This window comes from Mangifera indica, chromosome 4, assembly GCF_011075055.1.
Source record: "Mangifera indica cultivar Alphonso chromosome 4, CATAS_Mindica_2.1, whole genome shotgun sequence".
NCBI lineage: Eukaryota > Viridiplantae > Streptophyta > Magnoliopsida > Sapindales > Anacardiaceae > Mangifera > Mangifera indica.
In genome coordinates, this window is record NC_058140.1 from 2,122,504 (window position 1) to 2,150,433 (window position 27,930).

At 31.9% G+C, this 27,930-nt stretch overlaps 1 protein-coding gene across 5 annotated transcripts; it reads right to left on the reverse strand.

The window, feature by feature from the left end:
• Positions 1 to 9,008: 9,008 nt before the first annotated feature.
• On the reverse strand, positions 9,009 to 26,912 carry LOC123214833 (beta-amyrin synthase-like). Of its 5 annotated transcripts, XM_044634836.1 has the most exons (17): positions 26,571 to 26,704; positions 19,079 to 19,177; positions 12,497 to 12,682; positions 12,127 to 12,414; positions 11,958 to 12,042; positions 11,707 to 11,873; positions 11,419 to 11,610; positions 11,210 to 11,323; positions 10,988 to 11,107; positions 10,780 to 10,902; positions 10,576 to 10,674; positions 10,415 to 10,471; positions 10,113 to 10,303; positions 9,853 to 10,030; positions 9,691 to 9,771; positions 9,502 to 9,585; positions 9,009 to 9,412 (listed from the first exon to the last, which is right to left on the reverse strand). In XM_044634836.1, the coding sequence occupies exons 4-17, from the start codon at positions 12,409 to 12,411 to the stop codon at positions 9,287 to 9,289; spliced, it is 1,902 nt and encodes a 633-aa protein (XP_044490771.1). In that variant the 5' UTR covers positions 12,412 to 12,414; positions 12,497 to 12,682; positions 19,079 to 19,177; positions 26,571 to 26,704; the 3' UTR covers positions 9,009 to 9,286. The 5 variants fall into 5 exon arrangements, 4 of the variants coding, with proteins under 4 accessions (XP_044490771.1, XP_044490768.1, XP_044490769.1 ...); XM_044634833.1 differs by lacking the exon at positions 19,079 to 19,177 and having other exon boundaries at positions 26,571 to 26,912; XM_044634834.1 differs by lacking the exons at positions 9,691 to 9,771; positions 19,079 to 19,177 and having other exon boundaries at positions 26,571 to 26,912.
• Positions 26,913 to 27,930: the final 1,018 nt, after the last annotated feature.

Sequence of the window (27,930 nt, forward strand, 5' to 3'; positions counted from 1 at the left end):
AAAGTTTAGACTTACTTGCTTCTAAAACGAGCCAAACTTGAGTTAACAAGAGTTCAACTCAGTTTAGCTCACACTTTGAATATATAGCTTAATTTGGTTTGAACTTGGTTTGTAACTCTATTCGAATTATATTAAGGAATTATTAAACGAAGTTATTTTGTCATTGAGTCACGAATTCAAATTATGAATCTGAGCGACATATTTTAACTATAAATTGTTTTCCAATTGTTGCATTTAGCTTAAACTCTTTTTTATGGAAATTCATTCAAGAATCTGTGGTTAACTTTTGTTTCTCTGACAAACCATCTGGGAAAGAGAATTTTGTTGAAAAGAAAAAAAAAAAAAATCCTATTTAGTGCTAGGTGAAAATTGATACAAACCCTAAATTTTACAGTTGGTATAAATACTAATTTCTATTTAATCCTATAAAATTATTGGGAGTATGCAGTTGATGAGTATGATTCTATTTTTATAATTATATCAGCTATTACAAATACTGCATATTGTGAAGAGGATTAATATATTTGAGATTATATGTTAACAATAACAAAGACGGTAAAATATGCTATTGCTAGTAATAAATTAGTGTAATTAAGGTCTTTGATTTTTCGAATTTTACCGATATATAATAAAATAATATTGTGTATATATATTTTTGGTGTATAATTTATATATACAAATAATATATCATCGTGTGATGGAATATTAATTTATCTTTAATTTAAAATCATTCAATCATATAGTGACACATCATCTGTATATCCAAATTGTATACCAAAAATGTGTGTATTTAGTTTTTTTGTATATAATATGACCACTCAAGGGCTCTAGCTAGCTGGCCTCTTAGCTTCTTCCTTATCAATATTATTAGAGTAAATTACAATTTCCCGTCAAGTTAATTTGGCCAAAAAACACTTTTCCATTCATTGATGGAATGAATCATATTTTTCCACTCATAATCTTGTTAACAAAAAAGATTATGACATAGATGCAAACTTCTAATTTCTATATTACCTTTAATTGGTTCAGCCTTTTTAAACTTATTATATTACTCTTTAACTAAATTTTAACATATCTTCCCTAACTAAACGCAACATTTTCACCTTACCATCCAAAAAAACAAACCCACAAAATCTTGCCCGTGGGGATTGCAACTATGGTCGATGGACACTTTTTCTCTTCCAATCTCTTCTTTCTCTGGTCTAATTTCTTTTCTCACTCAATCAGAAACACGTAAACACCATAAGATGATCACCTCGTCTGGTTTCTTCTTTCTCCACCACCACCATTCCCATTAGCTCACATTACCTTTTCGCATTCCTCTTTGTAGTCTCCAACTCCTTTTCAGTTTCTTACTTTGAAGCCACCCTGTAATACCCCTCATTTGGAACATACCCTTAGCAACAATCTATATTATTGTTATTATTATTATTTTAAAGAGGATAATATAATAGCCATAAAATTTAATACTTGTGAGAAACCATTATAATATTTATTAAAAATCAATGAGTGTTCCAAAGTCTCCCAAAAGAAATTCATAAATTATAAATAAACTAACAATTGTTCAAATGAATAGATTCTATAAAATAAAGTATCATAATAACGAACAAGATAGTGGTAAAAAAAATAAGTGTAGCTAAAAGCGCATTTTAACGTGTTGACCGACTCGCCTCCCCGCCTGCCCCGCTATTTTTCCTACCTGCAACACCCCAAAATAAATATATATGAGTTATAAAACTCAGTAGGCCTTTAAAATAAATTCGATATCCCTTATGGTTATTCTCAACAGAACTTTACCATCACATGCGTCATTGACGCACTCGGCTGGACACCCGTCTCAGGTGTCTCTTACGCCAATGTATTGGGGCATCCATCTCAGATACCTCTTATTTCATACTCCCCAATTTCGAACATCCATCACAGATGTTTACATTTTTATCACAAAACTAGTTAACAACAATTTTTCTTTTTTTTTTCATTAACTGAAACTGTGACGTCTCATCAAACGGTTTAAACATTCACAAGATCAGAACGTCTCATCCACTGATCTCCAATTACGAGTGATACTATTAATTCAATTAGTATGATTATATTATTCCATGAAATTTTATATATATTTATATACACACATAAAATTAATCTGGAAAAAGCAGTCTACAAAATTAATATTCAAGACCATAAATCAATCACTCTACATCATATAAAACTTGTTCTATCCATCAAAAGAAAACTAATTAATATACTTTCTGTGATTCAATTAAACAGTGCAGGTGCATTGTAGTAAGTGTGGATGCATGCACAATATCCTGTCTTCCCAAACATAACTTATGCATGCTTAATTCCCTCTTCTTTTCTTTATTTCTTCTTCATTCCTACAGACTGCGTAATCTAAGCTGGCTTCCAAGAAAGAAAATGACGGTAACTTGCATGTACTTTTAGACCTCGCTTCCTAACAGTTTCAGGAAGTGACCCAGTCACAACCACTACATCGATTTCGTGCAAGTGTGCCTAACGTCTACTACCACGCATATAATAGTCGATCTCCGTTTATTCATCAGAGATCTATGATCACTCTCTCTCTAACTCTCAATCCTCAAAACATCCCATTCATCATCATCAATACTGTATGCTACCTCCTCATGATACAAACATATAAACACATACACACACACACACACACACACACACACACACACACATATATATATATAAAACCAACTTTCAGAATCTAGTTTACGACATGCAAAGTTTTACATGGAATTTCAGCGTAAAACAATGGAATCGATGGCCTACCTCTCCTCCAGCGATTACGTCGATCTTCATGTAGCAGTTAACTCCTCGTCTAATTCCTTTCCTGGTCGACAAGCAACAGGTTCAGCTCTCTCCCTTTTTAACCAAAAGAATCGATTTTAAGAAAAGAAAACAATGAAGATGTAAACTATAGCAACCCGAGAAAAAATGGCTGTTTTTCTTTTCTTTATATAAGGAAGCAGCAAAGTATACGCCCCCAGAAAAGTAACCACTTTAATAGTAAAAGGAGACGTTTCCCTTTCTCTGCCCCCAATTTTCGGCGTTGAAATGACTCCAAAAACGCCTCCAGAACAAAAATCATTTGCGACCTTAAATTCCCATATCAGTTTGTCTTTTTAAACTAAACGTGTAAATATACATATATTTAATTCGTATATTAAAAATATAGCAACGAAATGCTCTTTCGAATTCTCCCTTGATGTATATAATTTCTAGATACAAGCATATACGCACAATTTTAATACTAACAAAATAATTGGACAATGATAACGAAATGACTAAATTGTCCTTTTTATTAATTTGAGAACATTACACACCCATAAAGGAAAAAAAAAAACTCTTAAGTTGAAACTCCACAAGCAAAAACAAACTCCTTTTCAACTTATTATTTAAACACCACTCGTAATAATGTTGACTTCATCATCTTTATCATCAACTGCAGTTACAAGTGCAACATCCTACAAATGATACAAAAAAAAAAAGAGACTAGTGAACCTTCACCCTTGTCTGGCTCATTCTCCACACCACCAAACCATTTGCTGCCACCTTATCCATTTTCTTCTCCCTTAAATATTCTGATAGCTTCATAGTCTTTGACATCTCTTCTACATTGCCATCAGTTGCAAATGCATCTTTTGGTTCCTCTTTTTTTGTACCGACTGTTATAAACGGGTTCTTCATTTTTTATCAACTTTTATAAACCCTTATGTTATACGTATTTAGTTCAAAATATCCAATTATACATTTAAATTATCATGTGAGTGATATTTTATTATTAATTCAAAATTATTTAAACTTTAATTAGATATATTTTTGTAAAGAATGTTGTGAGGGATACTATGACTTCCTTTATGATAAAAGTTAATAAAGCATTAAAATTGGCAAGTAAGAATTAGTCTAAACCCATATATTATCTTAGTTTATTATATATATGTATATGAATGACAAATATACCTGTTGAAGGGCTTTTAATTTCTTATATCATCATTATCATCATCATCGTTATCACCAAAATATTATAACAAATAGTTTAATCAGTGGTTGCAGCAAGAAACTTTTAACTCAATTGGTACCATTTAATTCAAAGGTACATAAGTGTTTTCTGCTCTATCTATCATTTAGTGTTGGGGCAGACTAAACATAAACAAATAAACCATAGCCATTACATTGGATTACAAAGATTTAAGAAAAGATATTATCATGACTTGTAATTGTTGTGTAGTAGAAACATAAAACACATTTTCTATGTTATTGAATATAATAAATAATTAAGTCAGAAAATAGAAATGCAGAAAAATAAAATAAAGAGAACATAAGAATTCATGAGGTTTGATAAATGTGCCTATGTCTCGGCATCGCTGATTACTTTCACTATCTTTAAAGAATAGTTACAAAGAAAATATAAACTATTAGAGATCTCTAATAATATAATTCTCTCAATACAATTGTGTTTGGGTACAATTGTTTTTAGGATGTTTTGAATTAAAACCAAGGCTTTTATTTATAACCTTTAGTAAAATACAAAGAAAATAGAATAATCAATGTGGGACCTAAAAAGCCAATTTTTCAATAATCTCAAGCTTGGCGATTTAGCGAGTCCCACCAAATTTCTCGTATATTTTCTTCTTTAGTAATGACTTCAAATGCGCCTTTTGGTGCTATTTAAGCTTGCGGGATGTTGATTAAGTTCAACAATGATTGAACTTGATTGTTGTTACCACCTTAGTCATCATATCTGCAAGGTTCTTAGCAGTCCCAATTTTCAAGAGTTGTATATTCCCTTCTTCTCTAATCTCTTGTACAAAATGATGTCTAACGTCAATATGCTTAGTTTGTACATGGAATACTAGATTGTTTGCCAAATGAATTGAACTTTGGCTATTAGAGTACACATTGACATGCTTCTAAACAATTCCTAAATCTTCCAACAATCCTTGTAACAAAATAGCTTTCTTTACAGCCTCTATAACTGTCATATACTCTACCTCTGTAATAGACAAAGTAATTTTAGAATACAAGGTAGACTTTCAATTGACTAGTGCTTTCGCAAGTGTAAAGACATAACTAGTAATTAATCGACATTTATCTAAATCATCAGCATAATTAGAGTCAGTATATCCAATCACATCTTAACCAAGTACATCATCCTACTCAAATGCTAAACCAACATCTACAGTCTTTAGTAAGTACCATAGAATCCATTTCACAGCCTGCCAATGTCCTTTACCAAGATCATGCATATACTTGCTCACAACTCGAACTGCATGTGAAATGTCGAGCCTTATACACACCATTGTATACATCAAGCTACCGACCATATTAGAATATGGAACTTATGATATATATCTTCGCTCTTCATCTGTACATGGAAATAAGGATGCACTAATCTTGAAATAAGGAGCAAGTGGAGTATTTACAGGTTTTGACTTCTCAAAAATGACAAAATGGTGTAATACCTTCTTCATATATTCTTTTGAAGTCAAACTAACCTTGTTTCTTTTTTTATCTCTACTAATCTCCATACTTAGAATCTTCTTGGCTTCTCCAGGATCTTTCATTTCAAACTCTTAATTAAGTTGTGTTTTCAATTTCTCAATTTCTTCTTGGTTCGTTGAAGCTATCAGTATATCACTAATATACAATAATAGATAAATGAAAAACCCATCTTGTAGCATGTGAAAATATACACAATTATCATATTTGTTTCTTGTGTACCTATGCTCCATCATAAATCGGTCAAATCACTTATACCACTATCTTGGTGACTGTTTCAATCCATAAAGCGACCTCTTCAGTTTGCAAACCTAATTCTCTTTATCAGCAACCTTAAATCCTTCAAGCTAAGTCATAGAGATTTCCTCTTCCAAATTACCATGTAAAAACATAATTTTCACATCAAGTTGAACTAGTTCGAGATTCAATTATGCTACCAAGGCCAACAAAATTCTAATAGAAGAATGTTTAACAACTGGAGAAAATACCTCATTGAAATCAATCCCTTCCTTTTAAGCGTAGCCTTTTGCTACCAACCTTACCTTGTAGCAAACATCTTCTTTGTTAGGAAATCTATCTTTTCTTGCATAAACCCACTTGCACCCAATTGCCTTCTTATTCTTCAGTAATTGAACTACCAAGTTTCATTTTCCTTAAGGGATTGTAATTCCTCATCCATGGCTTTCTTTCACTTTTCAACTTTTGGACTTCTGACTGCTTCTTTAAATGTGAAAGGAATATCATCATTTACAATTGGAAGTGCATAAGCCACCATATTAGTAAATCAAGTAGGTTTACATATTTCTCGTTTTGTTGTTGCTAAGGTTTTTGGGTTGAAACCTTTCCATCTTCACTCTCCTCCTCTGCCATTTAAGTGTTACAATCATTTTCAGCAACTCTAATTGGGTTTATTATTATGATTGTGTCAAACTCCACTTGTTGCAGAGTATATTTCATTTGTTGTTGAGTATCATTGTCTTCTTTGTTACCATCTTTAACATGGCAGATTCATCAAAGGTAACATCCCTATTATGAATGATTTTCTTTAAATTTGGACACCAAAGATGATATCTTTTCACTCCAGAACTAATCCCTATGAAAATTGCTTTCTTAGCTATCGGATCTAATTTAGACTCCTTTGTATGATAGTAGGCAGTAGAACCAAACAAATGTAAGGAATCATAGTCATTAATAGGTTTTCCAGACCATACCTTAAGGGTGTTTTCCCTTCAATTGTAGTGGATGGTAAATGATTTATGAGATGATATGCATAAGTAACTACCTTAGCCCAAATGTTTTGCCTAACCTAACATTGAACAACACACATCTAACCTTCTTTAGCAAAGTTCAATTCATGCGTTCTACCACCCCATTCCGTTGTGGTGATCTTTTGATTGAGAAATGATGTACAATACCTTTAGCCTAACAAACTTCAAAAAACGGATCACTAGTATACTTACCATCATTATCAATCCTTAGTCATTTGATCTTTCTGCCAATCTAAGTTTCAACCATCTTTTTTCATTTCAAGAAAACACCTAATACGACATTCTTCTTCTTTAAAGCATACACTCATGTTCTTCTAGAAAAGTCATCAATAAAAGTAACAGAGTAATGTCTACCTCCTAAGGAAGTTGTCTTTATAGGTCCCCACACATAAGAGTAAACATAATCTAAAATATCTTTAATATTATGAATTGTAGTACTAAATTTTACTTTTGTCTGTTTTCTCAAGACACAATGCTCATAAAAATCCAACTTGCAGGTCTTTGCTCTTTTCATTAAACCTTATTTCACCAAACTAAATAAGGTTTTTTCCCCTGCATGTCTCAAACACATATGTCAAAGTCTGGTTATTTCAACATTTACATCATTTTCAAATACTGTAACTGCTGATTCAAAAACTATACCACTATTATAATGATACAAGTTATTTCTTCTTGTACCTTTCATCACTACAAGGGCACCAGAGACAACTTTCAAGACTTCATCTCACACTGACACATTGAAGCCTTTGGATTCTAAAACTCCTAAAGAAATGAGATTTTTCTTTAACTGTGGTACATATCAAATGTTTATCAAAACTCTAGTTGATCCATCATTATTCTTTAAATAGATTGAACTTATCTTTACTATTTTACAAGGACTATCATTACCTATGAAAATAACTCTACCATTTAGTTTTTCATAATTGAGGAACCATTTTTTGTGTGGACATATATGATATGTGTAACCTAAATCTAGAAGCCATTCATCATACTAAGATGTCGATGGTAAACTTATTAAAGCAAAGTTTGTCTCATCTTCTTCAAGTTTAGCTATACATGCATTTGAAGCAACTTTGGTCTTACCTTTATCTTTCTTTTGTAACTTCGGATAATTTTTCTTTCAATGTCACTTTTTTTGGCAAAAAGCACATTCATCATTACTGGGTCTTTTTTTTTACTAAGATCTACCCTTTTTTTCTTGCTTACAACTTTGACTTCGTCTTCTTGTAGTAAAGGCTTCAATAGTCATATTTCTATTCTCTTGTTGATCTTTCTTTCGAATTTCACTATTATTCAAAGTAGCATATACTTAATCGTAAATTAATTTCTCATTTCCATGAAGTAATGTAATGTTTAGATGATCCAATTTTTCAGGAAAGGATCCTAGTAGAAGTATTGCCTTATCTTCATCTTTTAAGGTTTCATCTAGGTTCAGTAAATCAGTTATCAACTAGTTAAAAGTATCAATATAATCACTTATACTTGTAACAAGTTTCAATTAAAGAAAAAACAATATTTTCTGTAAATAAAGTCTATTCTCATTACTCTTCTTCATATACTTGTTTTCTAATGTCTTCCACATCTTACTTGCAAACATCTCTTTCATGAGTAGATATTTTTGCTCTCTACAAAGACACGTAAAAATTATACCACAAGTTTGGTAGTTGATCCTCGCCCATTCTTTGTTATCCATCTTCTTTGGTTTTTCCTCCTCTAGAGCTATATCAAGATTTTCTTGACACAGGGCATCTATCACTTCACATTGCCATAAGCCAAAATTATTTCGACCATTAAATTTTTCCACATCAATTTTTGTGGTTGTCACAATTGTCTTTGTTGATATCAATGTCATTTTCTACTAACTATAATTTACTTGGTAGATAGTTTTCCAAATAACCAAGTTTCACAAATTTATATTCAATAGCTAAAAAAAAAATTACTATAACCTAGGATAGTAGTAAGTGTCAAAAATAATAATATATACACCAGAAAAATACCTAGGAAAGATTGGTGGGGGCAAAACCTCCTTAGACAATATTTTTCTAGACATGCACATAACCATATAAATAGCTACTCACTGTCCTAAATCTGGTTATGATACCACTTGTTGTGCAACAGAAACATAAAACACAATTTCTATGCTATTGAATATAACAAATAATTAAGGTAGAAAATAGAAATGCAGAAAATAAAAGAGAGAGAACACAAGAATTTACGTGGTTCAATAAATATACCTATGTCCTCGGTGTTGTTGATTACTTTCATTATCTTCAAAGAATAGTTACAAAGAAAATATAAAACTATTAGAGATCCCTAATAATAGGATTCTCTCAAAACAATTGTATTTGGTTACAATTGTTTTTGGAATGTTTTGAATTAAAACCAAGGCTTCTATTTATAGTCTTTGGTAAAATACAAAAAAAATAAAATAATCAATGTGGGATCTAAAAAGCCAATTTTTCAATAGTAATTAACTTGCTTCTGTATTGATTTTCTCAAACATTAGTCTTGGAAGGCAACAGAACCCTCCTTCGGTATTCAGCAAGAGCCCACAGTGGAAAAATATTTCTATACATTGCGTAATGTAACATGCAGTTCTTCATAAACACTCCTGTAATTTCCTACAAGCATTACATCATTTATTCATTAATTATTTATTGAAACATTTGAACTCAACATGTGCCCATTTTTTCATTTCTTTCAACTGTACCTGTTGGGGAAAATCACCATCTTCTAGTTGAGAATTAATTATCAACTTAGTTGCACGGTGAATAGGAGTTGGGTCTCTTTCTGCCTGACAATCCAAAGAACAATCACATAAAAAAAATAAATAGTACAAAATTTGTCTTGGTGCTTAAAAGTGAAAATATAATTTTGTTAGCGGTTTATTGAAACTAACCTGTCCACCATGAATTAAACCCATTATAGCCCATGCAGTGTGAACTAAATTTGACTTGTTTCCTTCAAGAGGTATGTATTTCTAAATGCCCAGGACAACAAACTAGTACATATGTTTAGTACGTTGTAGTATAGTAAGAAATCAATTGACACAAATACATACCTTTTCTGGGCAAGAACGATAACTTTCCCCCCAACCACCATCCTCTCTTTGTGATTTAAGAAGAAAATCAACACCTCTACGCATAGTTACAGAATTGTTGTACGTCTTGCCAGCTGCTGCCAATCCTTCAAGTGCAAACCAAGTACCATATGTGAAGCAAACTCCCCAATTTCCATACCTATATAGGTATAAATATGTTCATTGAAAAAATATATATCAAGCATATGTTCTTTAATAAATTTAATAATAATTAATTTTACCATGAACCATCAAACAATTGAACATTTTCCAAGTAGCCAACTGCTTTTGTGATGAAATTTTCAATCTCTCTCTTTCTATATCCTGGATATAATTCCTTAAACAAAACTAAAGCTTGGATAGCTGATGAGGTGCACTCAACATATTCGTGCTCAATCACTATGTCCACAAAAAATTCAGTGGGATTCAGCAACTGAAGCCAAAATACATCAAAACTACCAAACGTTAAAATATTTGTGATATAAACTAATTAGAAAGATTTAACATAGCAAAGTCATATCAATATGTAGATTCAAAAACTTACTTCCAACCATTCTTGGGCTTCGACTGGCTCCCAAGCGGCGAGACCTCCATTTTTGCTCTGTAGGGAGTCAACAAAATGGAGATTTAGAAACATAAAATATATATAATCTTGAAATGTATGCATGAGAAATTTTGTTTGAGAATTTATTGATATATGTGTACCTGTAATGATAATAGGATGTTAACAGAATCATATAACCTCTCAGGTTCCATTTTATCCCTAATGATTTCGGGTGGCATCATTGAGAAAAATAGGCAACACTAAACAAAATAAGAGACAATATATATCTACGGTGAGATACAGGGAACTAAAGAAATAATTTTTCTTTGTTTGATCAATAATTTTATGAATAAGTTTATAAATACCTTCAAACCTTCAGCAGTGCAATCAGAAACTTGCCATCCATGATCCTGATCAGAAAAAGTCCAAGATCCTTTAGAAATATGTCGATACATTCCCTTGAAGTCACCAGAAGGATTGTCCTTCACCTTAGTTTACAAATAAAATGTAAAATCATTAACCCTGAGGAAAATTCAATGGAACTAATGTTTGGTTTATTAAATGTTATATTACCTGAGATGCCTTGATAAATTTGTGTCCTCTCTTGAGTACAGGCCCTATTTCATCAGTGAGATTACTAGCAAGCAAAGCTTGAATAGCAAAACTAGTATCCCACTCCTGGCTTCCAAAACTCTGCATTTGTAACAATGGAATTAATTCATCAATGCTAAATCAAAACTAGACTTCATTGAATTCGGTGATATATACTAATTGATTAATTAATTAATTATTTACCTGCATCTTCATTCCATCTTCACCAACCCATAAGTAATCTGGAATCCTAGCTAGATGCTTCTTGAAATAATCTCCATTTGGATCTTCAACCCAACAAGCTAGCATGCATAACACCTGTGTATATATAATTCAATCAAAAGAATTAGATAGATGGATACACAGAATAAAAGAAATGATGCATTTTCATATCTAGTGAATTGCAATTTGACCTTTTGCACACATCCAATGGTAATGTACCGACTATTCTCATCTTCATAATGAATGTGCTTCATTGTTACTTTAAGTGCTCTCTCTCTTATCAACTTGTTGAAAGGCCAATGTATAAGAAAAGGCTCAGAGAATATATATAGACAGTCCCAAATCAAATCTTGAATCAAAGGATGGGGATAGTAAAGATCCTCCTGCAATGATAACATTTTTCAGTTGTATATATATTAATTATTAAGAAAGCAACACAAACAACAAGCATATTTGAATGTGTACAATTATAATCTCACCTTGGCACATAAATGGCGTACTTTCCCCCAATTAACTTGATTGTAAGGTTGAATGTAGAGCTCTTCCCTCAGTTGGAGAATGAGAGATGTAATTGGGCCAACAAATTTCTTGCCATATAAATATGACATTGGCATGTACACCATGCGACAGTTACACCACATTTTGGCTGCATTTGTGAAGAATCAAACTTATAAACTAATAAATAAACAATTAATATCAAAATCTTAATCCAAAATGATGCAAAACTAACCTGGATGCATTGGAAGAAATGATGGAAGGATCCAAAATTCAGGAGGCATTGGGTTGCTTCCAGACCAATTGAACACACCAAGTATCTACGACAGATAAAAGATAAATTAATGCATATGCATTGATGACACATTAATGAAGCTAATATATAGATAGAGTGATGTGGTTACCGAAAGCCAAGTCTTTCCCCAAGAAGGAATGTGAGTGACACCACCACAGTCAAGGATCCATTTTCGAGCTCTAGCACAAGCATTATCTTTACCGCCATCAGGTCCTTCTCCAAGGATACGCATGCAGATGTAGCTGAAAGCTGTACAAAGCATGGTGCTGTGGCCTTCAATATGTAATCCCCACCCACCATCTTCATTCTGATGATAATATATGTATCGAAGGATTTCCTTCTTATGCTCTGCTGGAAATACACTGTCAAGATGCCCCGTTATATAGGTGCACATCACCTGCATATGGGAAATTCTTTTTAGATACATGTAATTAATAAAAATTTCAGATCCTGTTCTAAACAGTGTACTATCTAATTACCAATGGAGGAAGGAAAAACAAAGGACCAGCATTTTCAGCTGGCCAATGGCCGTCGGAGGCTTGCAAAGCAGAGAAGAAATGGACCGCCCTCCTCAACGAGACTGTAGCTGTTTCATACGTTATTTCTTCTCCATCCTCCACCTTTACAGCTGGGATTGTTTGTTTGAAATTTTTCTCCCGAAGAAACTAAAATTTTTCAGACATGGAAAATTAATTATTCAATAAACAAATACATATTTATGCGGTGATGAGCAAGACAGATTGGACATAAAATACAAAGCTAGAAATTGTATTAACATCATTGGTCAATTGACGTTTGAAAATGGAGGTTTGTGAATGTCATCCAAGAAGAATGGACCGAAAATAATGGGGAAATAAAATCAGCGTGAATGAGATAGAGGTTGACTTGAGTTCGTATGTATTAGCTACATGTAAAGTAATTCATAATTTTTTAAAGTGAAGCTTTAATCCTTCCGTCTTTTAACTTAACAATTTATTGATCTTTTAGCTTCTCTGAAAATGACAAAACAGTCGGAGACCCCAATAACATAACTTTCTATGAAATTTTTGCCACAAACTCTTCTCTTTTTCTTAATATTGCTAATAAATAGCGATGTTCTTGATGGCCATTTCCCAGAAATTAACAGCAATGTCTCATATGTGGCAAAATGGCAAACAAATTTACATAGTAATACATGATTGGGTAATATGAGTTTATCTTCTATTTTCAAGATGACAATACTTAAAACCTTATCTTATATAACTTATGAATGGAACATAATTACGTAAATAATTATATATACTGATACCATATGTAAAAATTTTCTATAAAAAAATGATATGTGAATCATATAGCAACTTCAGGTTAATTAGTATAACCAGGATTACTGGTGTAATTAATTATTTTAGATGGTTAACTTTACCTTCCTTTTTTGTAGTGTTGCTATGATAAATCAATAATAATGGTTAATTATTTTAAACCCACATCTGTGATTAAAACAATATATGTATATATATATAGTGCCAAATTAAGATAGTTTCAGCTTCATCCTATGTAAAAAAGTAATATCGATGCAAGATAGACTTATCATCTGAAAAGGAGATGCATTGTGTAAAGGAAAAGAGAAATGAATAGAGACACAAGTGTTAGAAATTTCCTAATGTGGGCTAACATTAATTATAGTTTTGTTTAATAAAACCGGGTAATAGAATAGTCCAATGTTAGTTTACAGATGGGCTTAAGTGATCAATAAGGATAATTCCAACACATTTAAATGTTATGATCTGGGTGGATAACACAAGTGTGGGCTTTAAGGTTTATTGGACCTTTGGGGGGGTGGGGGGTTCAATTAACCTAATATAAATTGGTTAAGTCTCTGCTCCAAAACCTAATGCAGTATAGCTTACTCATTCAAAGCTGTCATTCAGGGAGGTTTTTGAAGTAGAAGATCAAGTCACATTGAGAGATAATCTCGATAGGTAATTTCAGTGAGTCATAAAGGTTTTATGTATTCAAATTACATGGCGATCTAAATATTTCTAAAACCCTAAAGTTCAATTCAATATTTTATAATCTATGTGTAGATCTTGAGATTATAGTTGAATAATTTATTTTATTCAATTTATGCAAACTAAATCTTACATGTGGTATCAAAGCAGTATGTATTAGGTTATGAAATCTGAATTTGGGAATTAAACCTTGAAATTATATTTTGAAAACCCTAAATCTAGTGTTTTAAAGTTTTTTTAATTGTTGTCTTTAATAATTCTAATTCTGAATTGGGGATTTTGAATTAGAATTAAGGCTTAACATTTTTTTTTAATTAAGGACTGATTCAATTTCAATATTAGGTTTAATTGAAATTCTTTTAATGCTTAAAGTTTATTTAATCTAAAAATTTTTGAAACTATAACCAGAATTATACAATTTGAAATTATGTATTGATAATTCTGAATTAGGAACTAAAATCAGAAATTAGGGTTTTGCATTAAATTCAATCATATGTTTTTTTTTCATTTGAAGAATTAAAATCTTGCAATATAGATTTTAAAATTCCAAATTATAGAAATTGGAGACTCAATCGCACCCTAGATGAATCAATTCTGTTAGTTTTCCAGTTGACTATATTGAAGGTTGACTAGCCTGTCTATGGTAGTTGCCTCTCTGATCTATTGCGATAAAAGGCGATTGCTATGGTGGTATTGCCTGAACCTTGGTTAGCCAATGTCAAGAACTTGTGCCTAGTAAAAACCCCAACACCATGAACCTAAATAACGATCGGAGAAGGCAAAATAAGGTTTGTTGGCATCACTGTTTCTTCATTGATTTGTTGTGCTTATCGACCAAAATCTGACAAATTAATCCATCGATATCAATCGAATATAAGGGACCATTAAAAACCCTATAATATCAGACGAAATAGTTGAACAAACAAAGATTAGAGATTATGACATTGAAATGGAGAATTTCGTAACCTAGGGTTTTTATAAATCGTGGGTCTAATCGGGTTAGGAAAATCTGAAAGACCTGGCCTTTTAACTTAAACAGATAAGTCAAACCCATTCAACTATGAACTCAACCCGTTTTGGTTAAACCTACTTGAAGCAACCTGGAGTGTGAGTTTCACGCACAATTGGTGAAGCATGGTACATGCAAGCTCATGAAGGGCATGATGAAGACCTTGAAGCACATGATGGCACGTGACAGGGAAAGATGGCGTATAGGACTTAATTGCAAGTGCGTGAGAGAGCGTGGCTAATTCTAGTGGTGTATAAGGGAATGTGAACATCATTTAGGGTGCATGTCAATATGTGTAATTATAATTGTTGTGTTTGTCGCACGTGGAGGCATTGCTTTGGTGCGTGCAGAGCATGAAATCATTCGTTCAACACATTGGTAGTCTCTAAAGGTACGTAGAAGCTTGTAGTTTGTGCAAGTAATATGTAGGGTCTTTTGAAAACATGTCAATGCATATAAATGGTAAATTATATTAACTAGTTGCATGTAATTATGTGTAATTTGTTCCTAACATATGCATATGCATGCATAAAGAATCATTTGGACATATTTGTGTATGCCAAAGTCCTTTGATAGAATGTAATAAAGTTTTAAAAGTTTTTCTTCTTTGTCATATTATTGCATGTGATAAAATTTTAAAGTTTCTAAGGCTCACGAGTGCATGTAAAAGGTTTTTTAAAGTGTATTAAGAATATTAGATAATGATTAAGCATATTAAAGGCATAAACTTCTACAAAGTCTCCATTTGAAAGAGAATTGATTTTGAGATTAAATATTGTGTTATAAAGTACTCTCTTATTGTTAGTATTGATAAAATAAAGTATCAACTCTGTCATACGTGATTAAGTTATCATATAAAGTTAAGATTATTGTTCACTAGGTTAGATGCAACGATTTTAAGGAAGATTGTCAGGGATAATAAGGTATTATGTCTCATGAAATCTAATTAAGGCAATAATATTAAGTGTCATTGGAATATTTTATGATTTCTCATGATGTTAATCATAAAAGTGGTATATCGTTGAGACTCACAAATTTTTTTGTTTGGTAATGATACATTCTTCGATTTTAATGCATAAGGTTAATTTTGAAAATGCACTGATTGTGAAGAACTCAATACACCCAAAAGTGGTTAGGTTTATTTAATTGACATTGTTTCCCTATTAAATAGAGGAGGAACAATGGTCTAGAAAGTTTTATTTGCCCAAAGGTGATATTTCTTTCAAAAACCATATGTACCAAAGGCTCTCATATAACTTTAACCTTGTGTTTGGGATCCTAATAACATGTTATTTTTCTGCCTAAAGGTGATTTAATGATGATGCACTAGGAATCCCTATAAGGTATGGCTTATACAGTTGTAAAGTTACCTTAATTATTGTCCAATTGAATTTATTGTAATACTTAATTAAGATTGTTAGAGACAATTCAATGACGTATCTCATGAAATTTTAATTTTGGCAATATTGTTTAGTCTCAGTAGCAATTATTGTAAGTTGTCAGAATGTTTAATCGTTGAAATAATGCATTCATGGAAGCTTGCAAAATTTCTATATTTGGTGAAAAAGACATTCTTCAATTGACACATACAATTTCTTGCCGAAAGGTGGTTATTGTGTGTTAAAATTGATGGTTGTATAAGGTGTTTGTGGAACTATATTGGTCGTGAAAATTTCAATTCACCCAAAGGTGATTGTGATTTTTCAATTGACATAAGTTTTTCTATTAGATTCGATCCACCCATGATGGGTTGACTCGATCTATTAGGGCTACAAAAGTAATATTAACCTATAATATAGATAATTTCAATTTTACCCTTGACAGTTATTAAAGATAACTGTCACTATCCCTCTTTATATTAATTAGCGTAACTTCTATTGGGAGTGAAATAACTCTTACGCTAACAAAGAAAAATTATAGTACTCTTTTCTCTTCAATGCTCTAGAAGAAAATTTGCAGAAACAGGGAAGCAAATCCAGTATAGTGTGTTATGGATATCACCAGAGTGCATTAAATCATCAATCATCATCAAATTGTCAAATTTCTAAACCGGGTATGTTTTTCCTGTGATCTTGAATTTGTATTATTTTCGCTAACATTGGTATCAGAGCCTTATTATATCTGTGCAATTGTAATGTTGGTGATATAAACATGATTAGGAATCATGTTTAGAAATTAATTTGCTTGAACAGTAATGTTTTTAATATATAATGCGTACGGATGTATTTTGCTTATTGATGAATTCGTTGCAATTTTGTGAAATTGATGCCTAGAATCATGTTAGGATGAATTCTGGGTATGAGATGCATGTTTAATTAGAAAAAATTGCACCAAATTCGCATGAAATTGGACAAATTTCAGTGGCCTATTCTTCACCCAAAACAGTGACTTTCTTACATCTAATTCGCCAAAATCCAACGACATCTTCACCGAAAATTCCATGGATATGAATCTATGTGCCACGAGATTCAAAAGCCCTATGAAATAGTCATCGTTGGGTGGTCGAAAGATGGCCAATTTTATTATCAGAAAATTAGGGTTCATACTGCATCGTGGGTCGCAATCAAGTTGGAAAAAACCCGTTGGTCAATGAGTCAACCCATTTAGTCAATTAGGTTAACCCAACTCGAGCACTGACCCATAAGTAAATCGATCAAATGTTGACCAATCAATAGTCAAACAATTGACCAATCAACGGTCAATATTTGATTGATGCGTGAGAAATTGCACCAACGTGTGAAGATGCCTGGCGAAACGTGACGACTTAGTTCTAGTGCATGACAACATGTGAATTGTGTTTTTCAACTGGTGGTCACGTGTGAGCCCGTGTTTTGGTGAGTGGGAACGCGTGCATGTTTCTATTTATGTCTGACAGCTTATATTAGCTCAGATTCTATTCTGTACGATTTGTTTATGTATGAATTGAACACTTATAGGTGTTATTTTGATCATAGTTTTGAATTATACATTGCTAAACATGTGAACATGTGTTGTTTATATTATTATGCATGTATAATTTATTATTGTCTATTTGTTGGTCATATATAGGGTGAACATATTGACTGAGGACTACTATCGAAACTACAAGATGAATCCAGTACACAATCTTTTCACTCACCTTGGTGTCATACATGGAGATATTATGATTTAAAAGACAAGGACATAAAATTAACTGAAAATGAGAGGATATGTGGATTACTAAGGTCATTGCCAGATTATTGGACTACAATAATTTATAATCTTGTCTGAGACAAGAAATTCAAAAATTATTGACAATGTGTGGATAAATTACAACTCGTTGAAAAATACATAATTGTAATGAATATAAGAAAATCAACATCTCTCTTTATTTTACCAAATCAACGAAGTGCGAGACATATAGGCTATCGCAAGCATTATAATAACTTTATCTTAGATAAAGTTACTCCTAATATTGTTAGAGATAGAGAAAATGTATTTTCTTAATCTGATTGATGGAAATCGAATCCCTATAAATATGGAGAGCGTTTAATTATCAAAATGCCCTATTTTAAATCGTACAAATCTTAAGCCAAGATAGTTCAGAAGTTGGTCGTAGTCATTGATTTTCATGTTCATATTTATTTTCATGCGTATTTGTTCATTTATTAATATGTTATTGTATTGAACCTCTTTGAATTATGGATATGTTGAACTCTATGTTCATATAATATAATATATATTATGATTATTTATGGGAATTCTAAAACTAGTAGAATTTAATTATTCTCGTCTAGAATATACATTGATGTGATTGGATTAATTATTAAAATATGGAACATTTATGTCATAGATGATAATTGAGAACATAGTGAACTTTTGACTCTATGTCTTATGTGACATATTTTAATTTTTAATGCACAATTGCGATAATAAAATGTGTATATATCTTATTGTTGGTGTTGTGTTGCATATCTTTGTAGTTATATATAGAAAATGGCTTCGAAAAACATAATTGCCGATTTGAATAAGGGAGAAAAACTAAATGGGGACAATTATAAAATATGGAGAATGAGAATGCACTATATCTTAGATGAACAAGATACCTTGGAAGCTATTAATCAAGTCATGGAAGAGTCCCAACTGGCTGAGAGGCAGAATCCTAACAATACCCAACATAAGCTTGATATGGACGCTTATAATGTCTGGAAAAAGAAAGATTCGACTATCAAGGTATACTTATCAGCTCAGTGAAAAATGATATTGCTTATCAGTATGAGTAATTTGAAACTGCAATGCTATGTGGGTGGCATTAAAAGAAAAGTTTAGAGAAACAACCGTCTCCAAACTAAAGCAGTTGACCATCAAGTTCGATACACATAAGAAAGTTCCTAATAAGCCGATGAAGCAACATCTGAGGGAAATGTCGAACATGATAACTGAGCTGAAGAAAGTTGGGCATGAACTGACTGATGAACAGTAAGTTCGGGCTGTTATACGATCTCTGTCTGATAGTTGGGAGCACATGAAAGTAAATATGACTTATAATGACAATATCAGGACTTTTGATGACACTTCTCGCCATCTTAAACTGGAAGCTGAGTGTTTAGAGGCTGTTGGACCAAATGCTCATGCATATGTTGCTGAGTCTAGTTTGAAGAAGTTTTTTGGTTATAAAAGAAAATGGCAAAAATCCAAAAAAAGGAAAGAGATTGACCAAGGACCTGTGAACAAGCATAAACAGTTCAAGCGCAAAGAAATCCATGGAACTTAATCGAGTTTGGAGTCTAGTGGACTTACCGTTAGATCGAAAACCTATTGGAAATAAATGAATTCTCAAAATTAAATGAAAGACGGATGGCCCAATAGATAAATACAAAGTTCGCCTAAGGGCAAAAGGCTATACCCAACAAAAAGGTACAGATTATGAAGAAACGTTTTCGCTTGTTGTGAGGTTTACTTCAATCCATGTCATTCTAGCTATAGTAACACACTTAGATATAGAATTGTATCAGATGAATGTCAAAACAACTTTTCTTAATGGAGAGCTTGACGAAGAAATCTACATAGATAAATCTGTAGGGTTTGAAGTAAAAGGCCAAGAGCTGAAAGTATGCAAGCTCCAAAAATCAATATATGGCCTAAAACAGTCATCAAGACAATGTTACTTAAAATTTCATAAGGCGATATCGTCTTATAATTTTAAGATGTTAGAACAAGATCATTGTGTCTATGTGAAAAAGTCTGATAACAAATTTACAATTCTATCTCTTTATGTGGATGATATACTGATAGCTATGAGTGATTTGAAATATGTGATGATCATTAAAAATTAGTTATCCACAAATTTTAACATAAAGGATATGGGTGAAACAGATTATATTTTAGGAATAAAAATCAAAAGGATCATTCACATAGACTTTTGGCTTTGTTGCAAGAACGTTATATCCAAAAGATTCTAGAATGATTCAACATGGCAAACTACAAGCCCGTAGATAATCCTGTGTCAAAAGGCGATTTTTTGAGCCAAGATTTGTGTCTAAAGACTTAAAAAGAAAGAAATGAAATGTCTTTAGTGCCTTATTCAAGTGCAATTGAAAGTTTTATGTATGCAATGATGTGTACTCGTCCCGATATATACTTCGTTGTCAGATTGGTTAGTCAATATCAATCAAATCCAGGAAGAGAACACTGAAAAGTTGTCAAGAGGATATTGAGATATCTGAAAGGCATTGTGGATTATTGTTTATGCTACCAAGGAAAAGATTTGCGTATCGTTGGCTATTCGGATGTTGATTGGGGTGGTGATTTGGACCAACACAAGTCAACTTCTGGTTATGCTTTCTTACTCTAAAATGGTTCCACATCTTGAAGTAAGAAACAAACGTGCATAGCCTTATCCACAATGGAAGCAGAATTTGTAGCATGTTCTGCAACTATGCAAAAAGCTATTTGGTTGAAAAGATTTTTTGAGAATTTTGGTGTACTAGACGCAGCAGTTGGTCCTATAGTTATGCATTGTGATAATCAAGTTGTGATAGCTTTCACAAAGGATCCCAAATTCCACAATAGAACCAAATATATCGACATCAGATATAACTTTGTTAAAGACATCATTTCGAAGAAAAAAGTAATGGTACAATATATTTCTATGTGTAACATGATTGCTGATCCTCTAACTAAACCTATCTCAAGAGATGTATATCTTGCACATGTTAAGTCTCTTGGCTTGCATAGAATATAATAGATGACTTATTGAGTATATATTGTACTTGTAACAAAACGTTAGAACATCAAAGAATTCGAATTTATTTTATTTATGTGTTTGAATTCTTGGTGTTTATAGATATGCACATTATTTTTGAAAAACTCAACAAGATGATAATATCACACTAGTTTGATTGCCTCTCTCACACGAGCAATCGTCTTTGATGCTGAAGAGAACGTGCAAAGATGAGACATGTTTCTTGAGATTGATGCCACTAAAAGAGCACACTTAGAATATGAGAATTTCTCAAGAAACGAGTTATTAGATATGTCGCTTTGATGATTAATCAAGATGAGGTCATGATTTGATAAATTTGAAAATGACCTATTTAGATTCCCTACGTCCAAATAACTTGTGAATGTCATATGTGAGTTCTTAATTAATAAGGATACTTACAAGATTGGAGAGATGATTAAAAACTCAGGTTAGAAGCTGAGTGCAGCGATTGAACTAAGATTTGTACAATGTTGGTAATGACATTTTGAAAAGATACACATTGTAGCATATGATTCATACTATGTGTGCATAAATAAGGCGACCATTTAAAGTAGTGGAAGGATGAATCCTTGCTCCTTTACTATGTGAGACTTTATAAAGATTACCTCATGATGGTACCTTTTTGACTTTTTGTTGTTATTTGATATTTATTGTTAGTGTTACTATCTTAACTTGGAACTTATGGCCATGAATGATTCGGTCTGTGGAACATAACTAGAAAATTTTGAATAGAATAGAAAGACTTATATATTACGTGTGTCTATTGACCGACCGATCATGTCACCCATATAGGAGATTGGCCTTGATTATAGATACATAGGAATATAACACAATAATAAATAAGGGAGCTAATTTTATCAAGTAAGTATGGGATACTGCGAGACTAACGCTTTATTTTATTTCAGGTTAAAGCAACTATGTTATTCCTAACAGATGCATAGTAAATTAGCTGTAAGTGCAGGTTGTTCTCAAGGTCGCATGACACATTTGCTAATATGAATTGCTTTGTTCTGTAAGATTTTTGTGAAAGAGTATTATAATTCGGATTACCCCATCATGTGAGTGGGAGATATTGGATCTGGTCCACCCATGATAGGTTGATCGGATTCATTAGGGTTACAAAAGCAATGTTAACCCATAATATGCGATAATTTCAATTTTGCCCTTGGTAGTTATTAAAAATAATTTCCATTCTCCCTCTTTATATTAATTAGCGTAACTTCTATTGAGAGTGAAATAACTCTTATGCTAACAAAGAAAAATTACAATACTTTTTTCTTTTCAATACTCTGGAAGAAATTTTGCAAAAACAAGGAAGCAAATCCAACAAAGTGTGTTATGGATATCGCCAAGAGTGCATTAAATCACCAATCATCATCAAATTGTCAAATTTCTAAATCAGGTATGTTTTTCCTGTGATCTTGGATTTGTATTATTTTCACTAACATTTTCCTATTAGTGTGAAAGGAAGCAATAACCCAGGGGGTTTATCTGCCCAAATGTGATAAACTTCTCAAAAGTTAGTTGTTCTTTTTATTTGTAACCTTATGCTTGAAGGTCCTAATTACATGTCATATTTCTCTGCCCAAAAGTGATTATATGATGATGCTCCTAGAACTTTCGTGGATAATAGCTTATAAGGTTTTCAAGCTATTTATTACCAACGATATTGTTTATTTATTGCATCCTATCTCTAATAAACTTTATTATTGTGAACAATAATAATAAAGCCACAATTGAGGTCTTGACTGACTCTAACTTTAAAGAATTAAAGACAAAGGTTGAATTTGCATTGCTAATTAAGGATATAGTTTTGACCCAGCAAGTTGGGGAACCAGCCAAATCCAAGATAACAACTCAATTGAACAAAAGGATTTCTATATTGAGTGGGAGAAATCCATTAGGTTAAGTTACTTTCCATAAAGAACCAATTGTTGATTACCTATTAGAGGTTTATCCTTAGGATTACTAAAATGTCTCACAATACTAGAGATACTCATTTAATTAGTAAGACTCTGACAAGGTATGATAGTCCCAAATGAGTCAAAGATTGATGGGTATGTGTTAGTTTTCAAAAGGCACCATAAGACTCACTTTTGACTTTAATCAAATCAAGCCTAGTTATGGTTTAGAATAAGATATAAAGTACTATCAATCTAATTCATAAATGTTTTTGAATAAGAAAAGCATAAAGTGAAGAAGTTTTAATGATAGGCTTGATTGTTCAATTAAAACCCAATTATAAAGAAAGAACAACAATAATAAAAGTAATAGTTTTCATTGCCCAAATAAGGTTATAATTTTGGATGTGAAGTTGGTCAATAGATAAAGGCTAAGTAAGTGGAGCCCATATTTAAGTTGAAAATTGTGTGAACATTAAGGTTAGCAACATTGGCATAAAGAAAATTTTACCAAATTTCCAAGATTCTGTGACTCTAAAATGACATAGCTGTAAAACTCAGTTGTAGTTTTAAAGCCATGATGAGAAGCAATTATAACTGAGCATCCTTTGGGTAAAGTAGATAAGAAAACATAGTATGATCTAAATGAGTGTTCTGGTACATCTATGTCGAAGATTTCTTCAAAATTTTGGAGCATTCTAAAAAAGGGAATTTATCATCTCATTTAAGATACTAAAGTGATTAACTCCAATATAAAAGGTCTAAGGCTTTGAGATTTACAAAAGTGATACTCTTCCATTTTTAAAAAAGGTGGAATAGATTCATCTAATTCTTAAAATTTTCGTAAGGTATGAAGGTGTTATGGCTAAAACAATAGTAGGAGTCAATGAGGTTTACAAAGACCTGTGAAATCTGATATCACCTTAAAAGACGTTTCCCTAAATAATTGATAACTAATCTTATAATAGATAAATTAAATACAACTGACGAAAGTATGAAAATTCTGATGTGATTGTCTATATAAAAGGACGATTTGCTATCATTAATAATTATTATATGTATTTTAGCAAAGGAGATTATGAAATTGAAAGCCTTTTTTTTTTTAATTATTAGTTCAAAATGTAGTTTTAAAGTCATGAGAAAAGATAAACTTTGTGATTAATAATAAAGTATAAGACCTTATAACGTTGAAAGCTCATTTGGATTAGAATTGTAAAAGGTAAATGTCAAAGTTGTCATTCTAAATGAAAGTCTTAGTAAAAGAGTTTGTATGGTGCAATCAGGTTTATTAAAGCATAAAGGATGAAACTTTTAATATGTGATCTTAAAGAGCCTATATATGGTTGAAATAAACTTTTTAACAATGGTGTTTTAATAAAATACACTTTTCATAGTCTCATAAAGAATAAATTGGACCAATATAGGAATATGAAGATCAGTGGGAGCAAATTTATCTTTATAGTATGGTTTAATATGTTGATAGTGGTGATATGAATTTGTTCCATGAGAATAAGTCAATTTTATCCAAGATGTATGATGTGAAGGATCTTCAAAATACATCATTTGTTCTTGGTATTAAGATCCATTATGAAAGGACTTGTAAACTTAGTGGTTTATCTTAAATGCATACTTGAAAATGCGTCAACATGAAAAATTGTAGGGCAATCAATGTTCCTGTAATGAAATGAGATAAACTCGACATAAAGCATTGTATAAAGAATAAGGTAGAAAGGGAATCTATTTGAGATGTCCCTTATAATGATATTATTTGAAGCTTAATGAATGCACAAGTAACTTTTGTATTTATGGTTGATTGTTGAGTTATGGTTTAAGAGGTAATTTACAAAATATCAAGATTTTGGTGGTCATAAAGATGATCTAAAGTCTATTTTATGATATATTCTTATACTTGCTAAATGGGTCATATTTGAGAAAGTACTAAGTAGTCATTAGTCACAGCATCAACCATAGACATTCAATTTATAGCTTACCATAGGGTAGCTTCTTAAGAATGTGGTTGATAGATTACTTGTTTGAACTATTGGGATAGATTTTATCTACTATGATAGTAGTGTAATTAGGTAAAAGATCACTGGTAGACTGAAACATACAAAATAAAATATATTACAGTCAGAATCCTCATAAAGAATGAGACATTAAGCTAAAATATAAAATGCAAAATTGATAAAGATTAAACCCCTAACCAAATGAATAAGACCTGTAACCCAAAAATTATGTTGAAAATATGAGGGTGTTTAAGGTCTTTTAATATCTTAGGTTAGTGGGAGTTTTATTATCATTGTTTTTGTTGATATGTTTTGTTACTTATTATTTATTTATTCATTGATCATGATCATATTGACAAATTTATTTGTCTATGAATGTATGCATATATATGGTTAAGGTACAAAATGTGCCTCAAGATAAAGTTTCTCTTGAGTATGACAGTTGTATGTGTATATTTCATAAGTCTCGTGTAAGGTTGAAACATAAGGCTTCATTGGAAGCAAAGAGATTTCTCTTGTTTCTTTTGAAATATAAGGTTAAAGAGAAATCATAAAGAGGACTAACAGAAACATAACATATGTTTGTGATCACTTTGTTGGGTGCTATTTCTGTCACACTCCTAGATTTGATCCGTATTTATTTGACTATTAGTAATTGTGTTCAAGGATAATCTTATGTTGATAAAGGATATAAATAATGTCTTGGTTCGTTATTGATGGTCATGTTAACTGGATTGTTTATTAAAGTGTAATTTATCTTTGAACTATCTTGTTTTCTAAAATAGTGGTCACTTAAAGTTAAAAATATTAATTACCCGAAAGTCAAAATTGTTTTCTTTTTCTTAAAAATAAAATAAAATAATTAATGTTTCCCAAGTGGAAGAATGTTAAAAATTTCTTGATGTGAGCTAACATTAATTATAGTTTTGTTTAATAAAATCGGGAATAGAATAGTCCAATATTAGTTTACAAATGAGCTTAAGTGATCAATAAGGATAAGTCCAATATACTCAAAGGTTATGATCTGAATAGACAGCACAAGTATACGTCTTAAGGTTTATTGAACCTTGATGGGAGGGTCAATTAACCTACTATAAATTGGTTAAGTCTCTGCTCCAAAACCTAATGCAGTATAGCTTACCCATTCAAAACTGTCATTCAAGCAGGTTTCTAGAGTAGAAAACTAAGTCACATTGAGAGATAATCTCGACTGGTAATTTCAGGTGATTCATAAAGGTTTTATGTATTCAGATTACATGGCAATCTAGATATTTCTAAAACCCTAATGTTTAATTTAATATTTTATAATCTATGTGTAGATCTTGGGATTATAGTTAAATAATTTATTTTATTCAATTTATGCAAAATAAATCTTACAACAAGTGCAAATATAAACATAATAGAAATAAATGATGGACACCAATACCTGCATTCGCCAGAGAATATCACCACTGGGCTTGACCTGAAACCGATTTTTATAGAATTTTTGACGAGCAGCTTCAACCTCAGCTCGCTCCTCAGGAGTCCCTGCTTCAGGATCAAATTCCCATGTTTGCCTTCCCACAAAGTTGTTTGTGCTGTAAATGTATGGATCATTGCCACCTTCTGCAATCTTCAGCTTCCACATAATGATATGCTGCTTTTCTTTTGCATGCGATAATATGATTGTGTTAATTTGCAGGTGGTTTAAACAACAAGCAGATATTAGAGTATTCCTTCAGTTACTTCTAAGTATAGAAATAGAGAGAGTGAAGAGAAGTTAATCAGAAGAGAATAGCTAAAATATATATAGATCTGTATACCTGCAAGATAGAGAGAGAGATCTGATGATAGAATTAAGTTGGTGTGATATACAATAAATACCGTTGAATAATAAATAAACAATAAATTTTGATGTGATATAAAATAAATAAACAATTCAATATAATGTCAATAATTCAATCTAATACCGTTGAATAATAAATTTTGATATATATATATATATATATCAAGTCAATTTAATATAGTTGGATAATAAATTTTGATATATAAATATATAAATTTATTATTCAACTATATTAAATTAACATTGTTTGGAGAGAGAGAGGTGTAATTATATATTTAGTAAAGAACAAAGGACTATTTCCCACCCAAGGTATTCTTTTTTTCCAAATAACCCCTCGTTAACTTTGAAAATCCAATTTATCTACCCATAGGATGCTAAAAAAACGGTTTCAAGGGCAAAATCATCATTTTATCTATAATATTAAAAATAAACTTAAATTTTATTTTATTTCCCCCCCAAATCCTAAAAACTAACAATTTTTCCCCAGCCCAAGTGTTCAAAAACAACATTTTTCCCCCTAGGGTTTTCAAACTTTCGGATTGAATTTTATGGCAACGTCTCTTCCTCCTCAGCGTCTCCTCTTTCTGACCATGCGACGTCTTCCCCTCCTAGGCGTCGTCATCGACAAAGACAAATCGTCTTAGTTCAGAGACGAAGACAATGTCTTTGTTGATGACAAAGACTCTTCTTCGACAAAGAGTCTTCGTCGTCGACGAAGACGTCGTCTTCATCTCTGAACGAAGATGATTTGTCTTCGTCAGAGATGAAGGCGATTCGTCTTTGTCTCGACGAAGACAAATCGTCTTCGTCGATGACGATGCCACATGACGTAAGGAGATGTACGATTTGAAGGAGGGGCCATCGGAGAGGGGGAGTAGGTACTTGGAGATCGTCAGTCATCGTCAAAAAAATGGGATCTGAAGGTTTGGAAACCCTAAGGGGAAAATGCAATTTTTGAAAA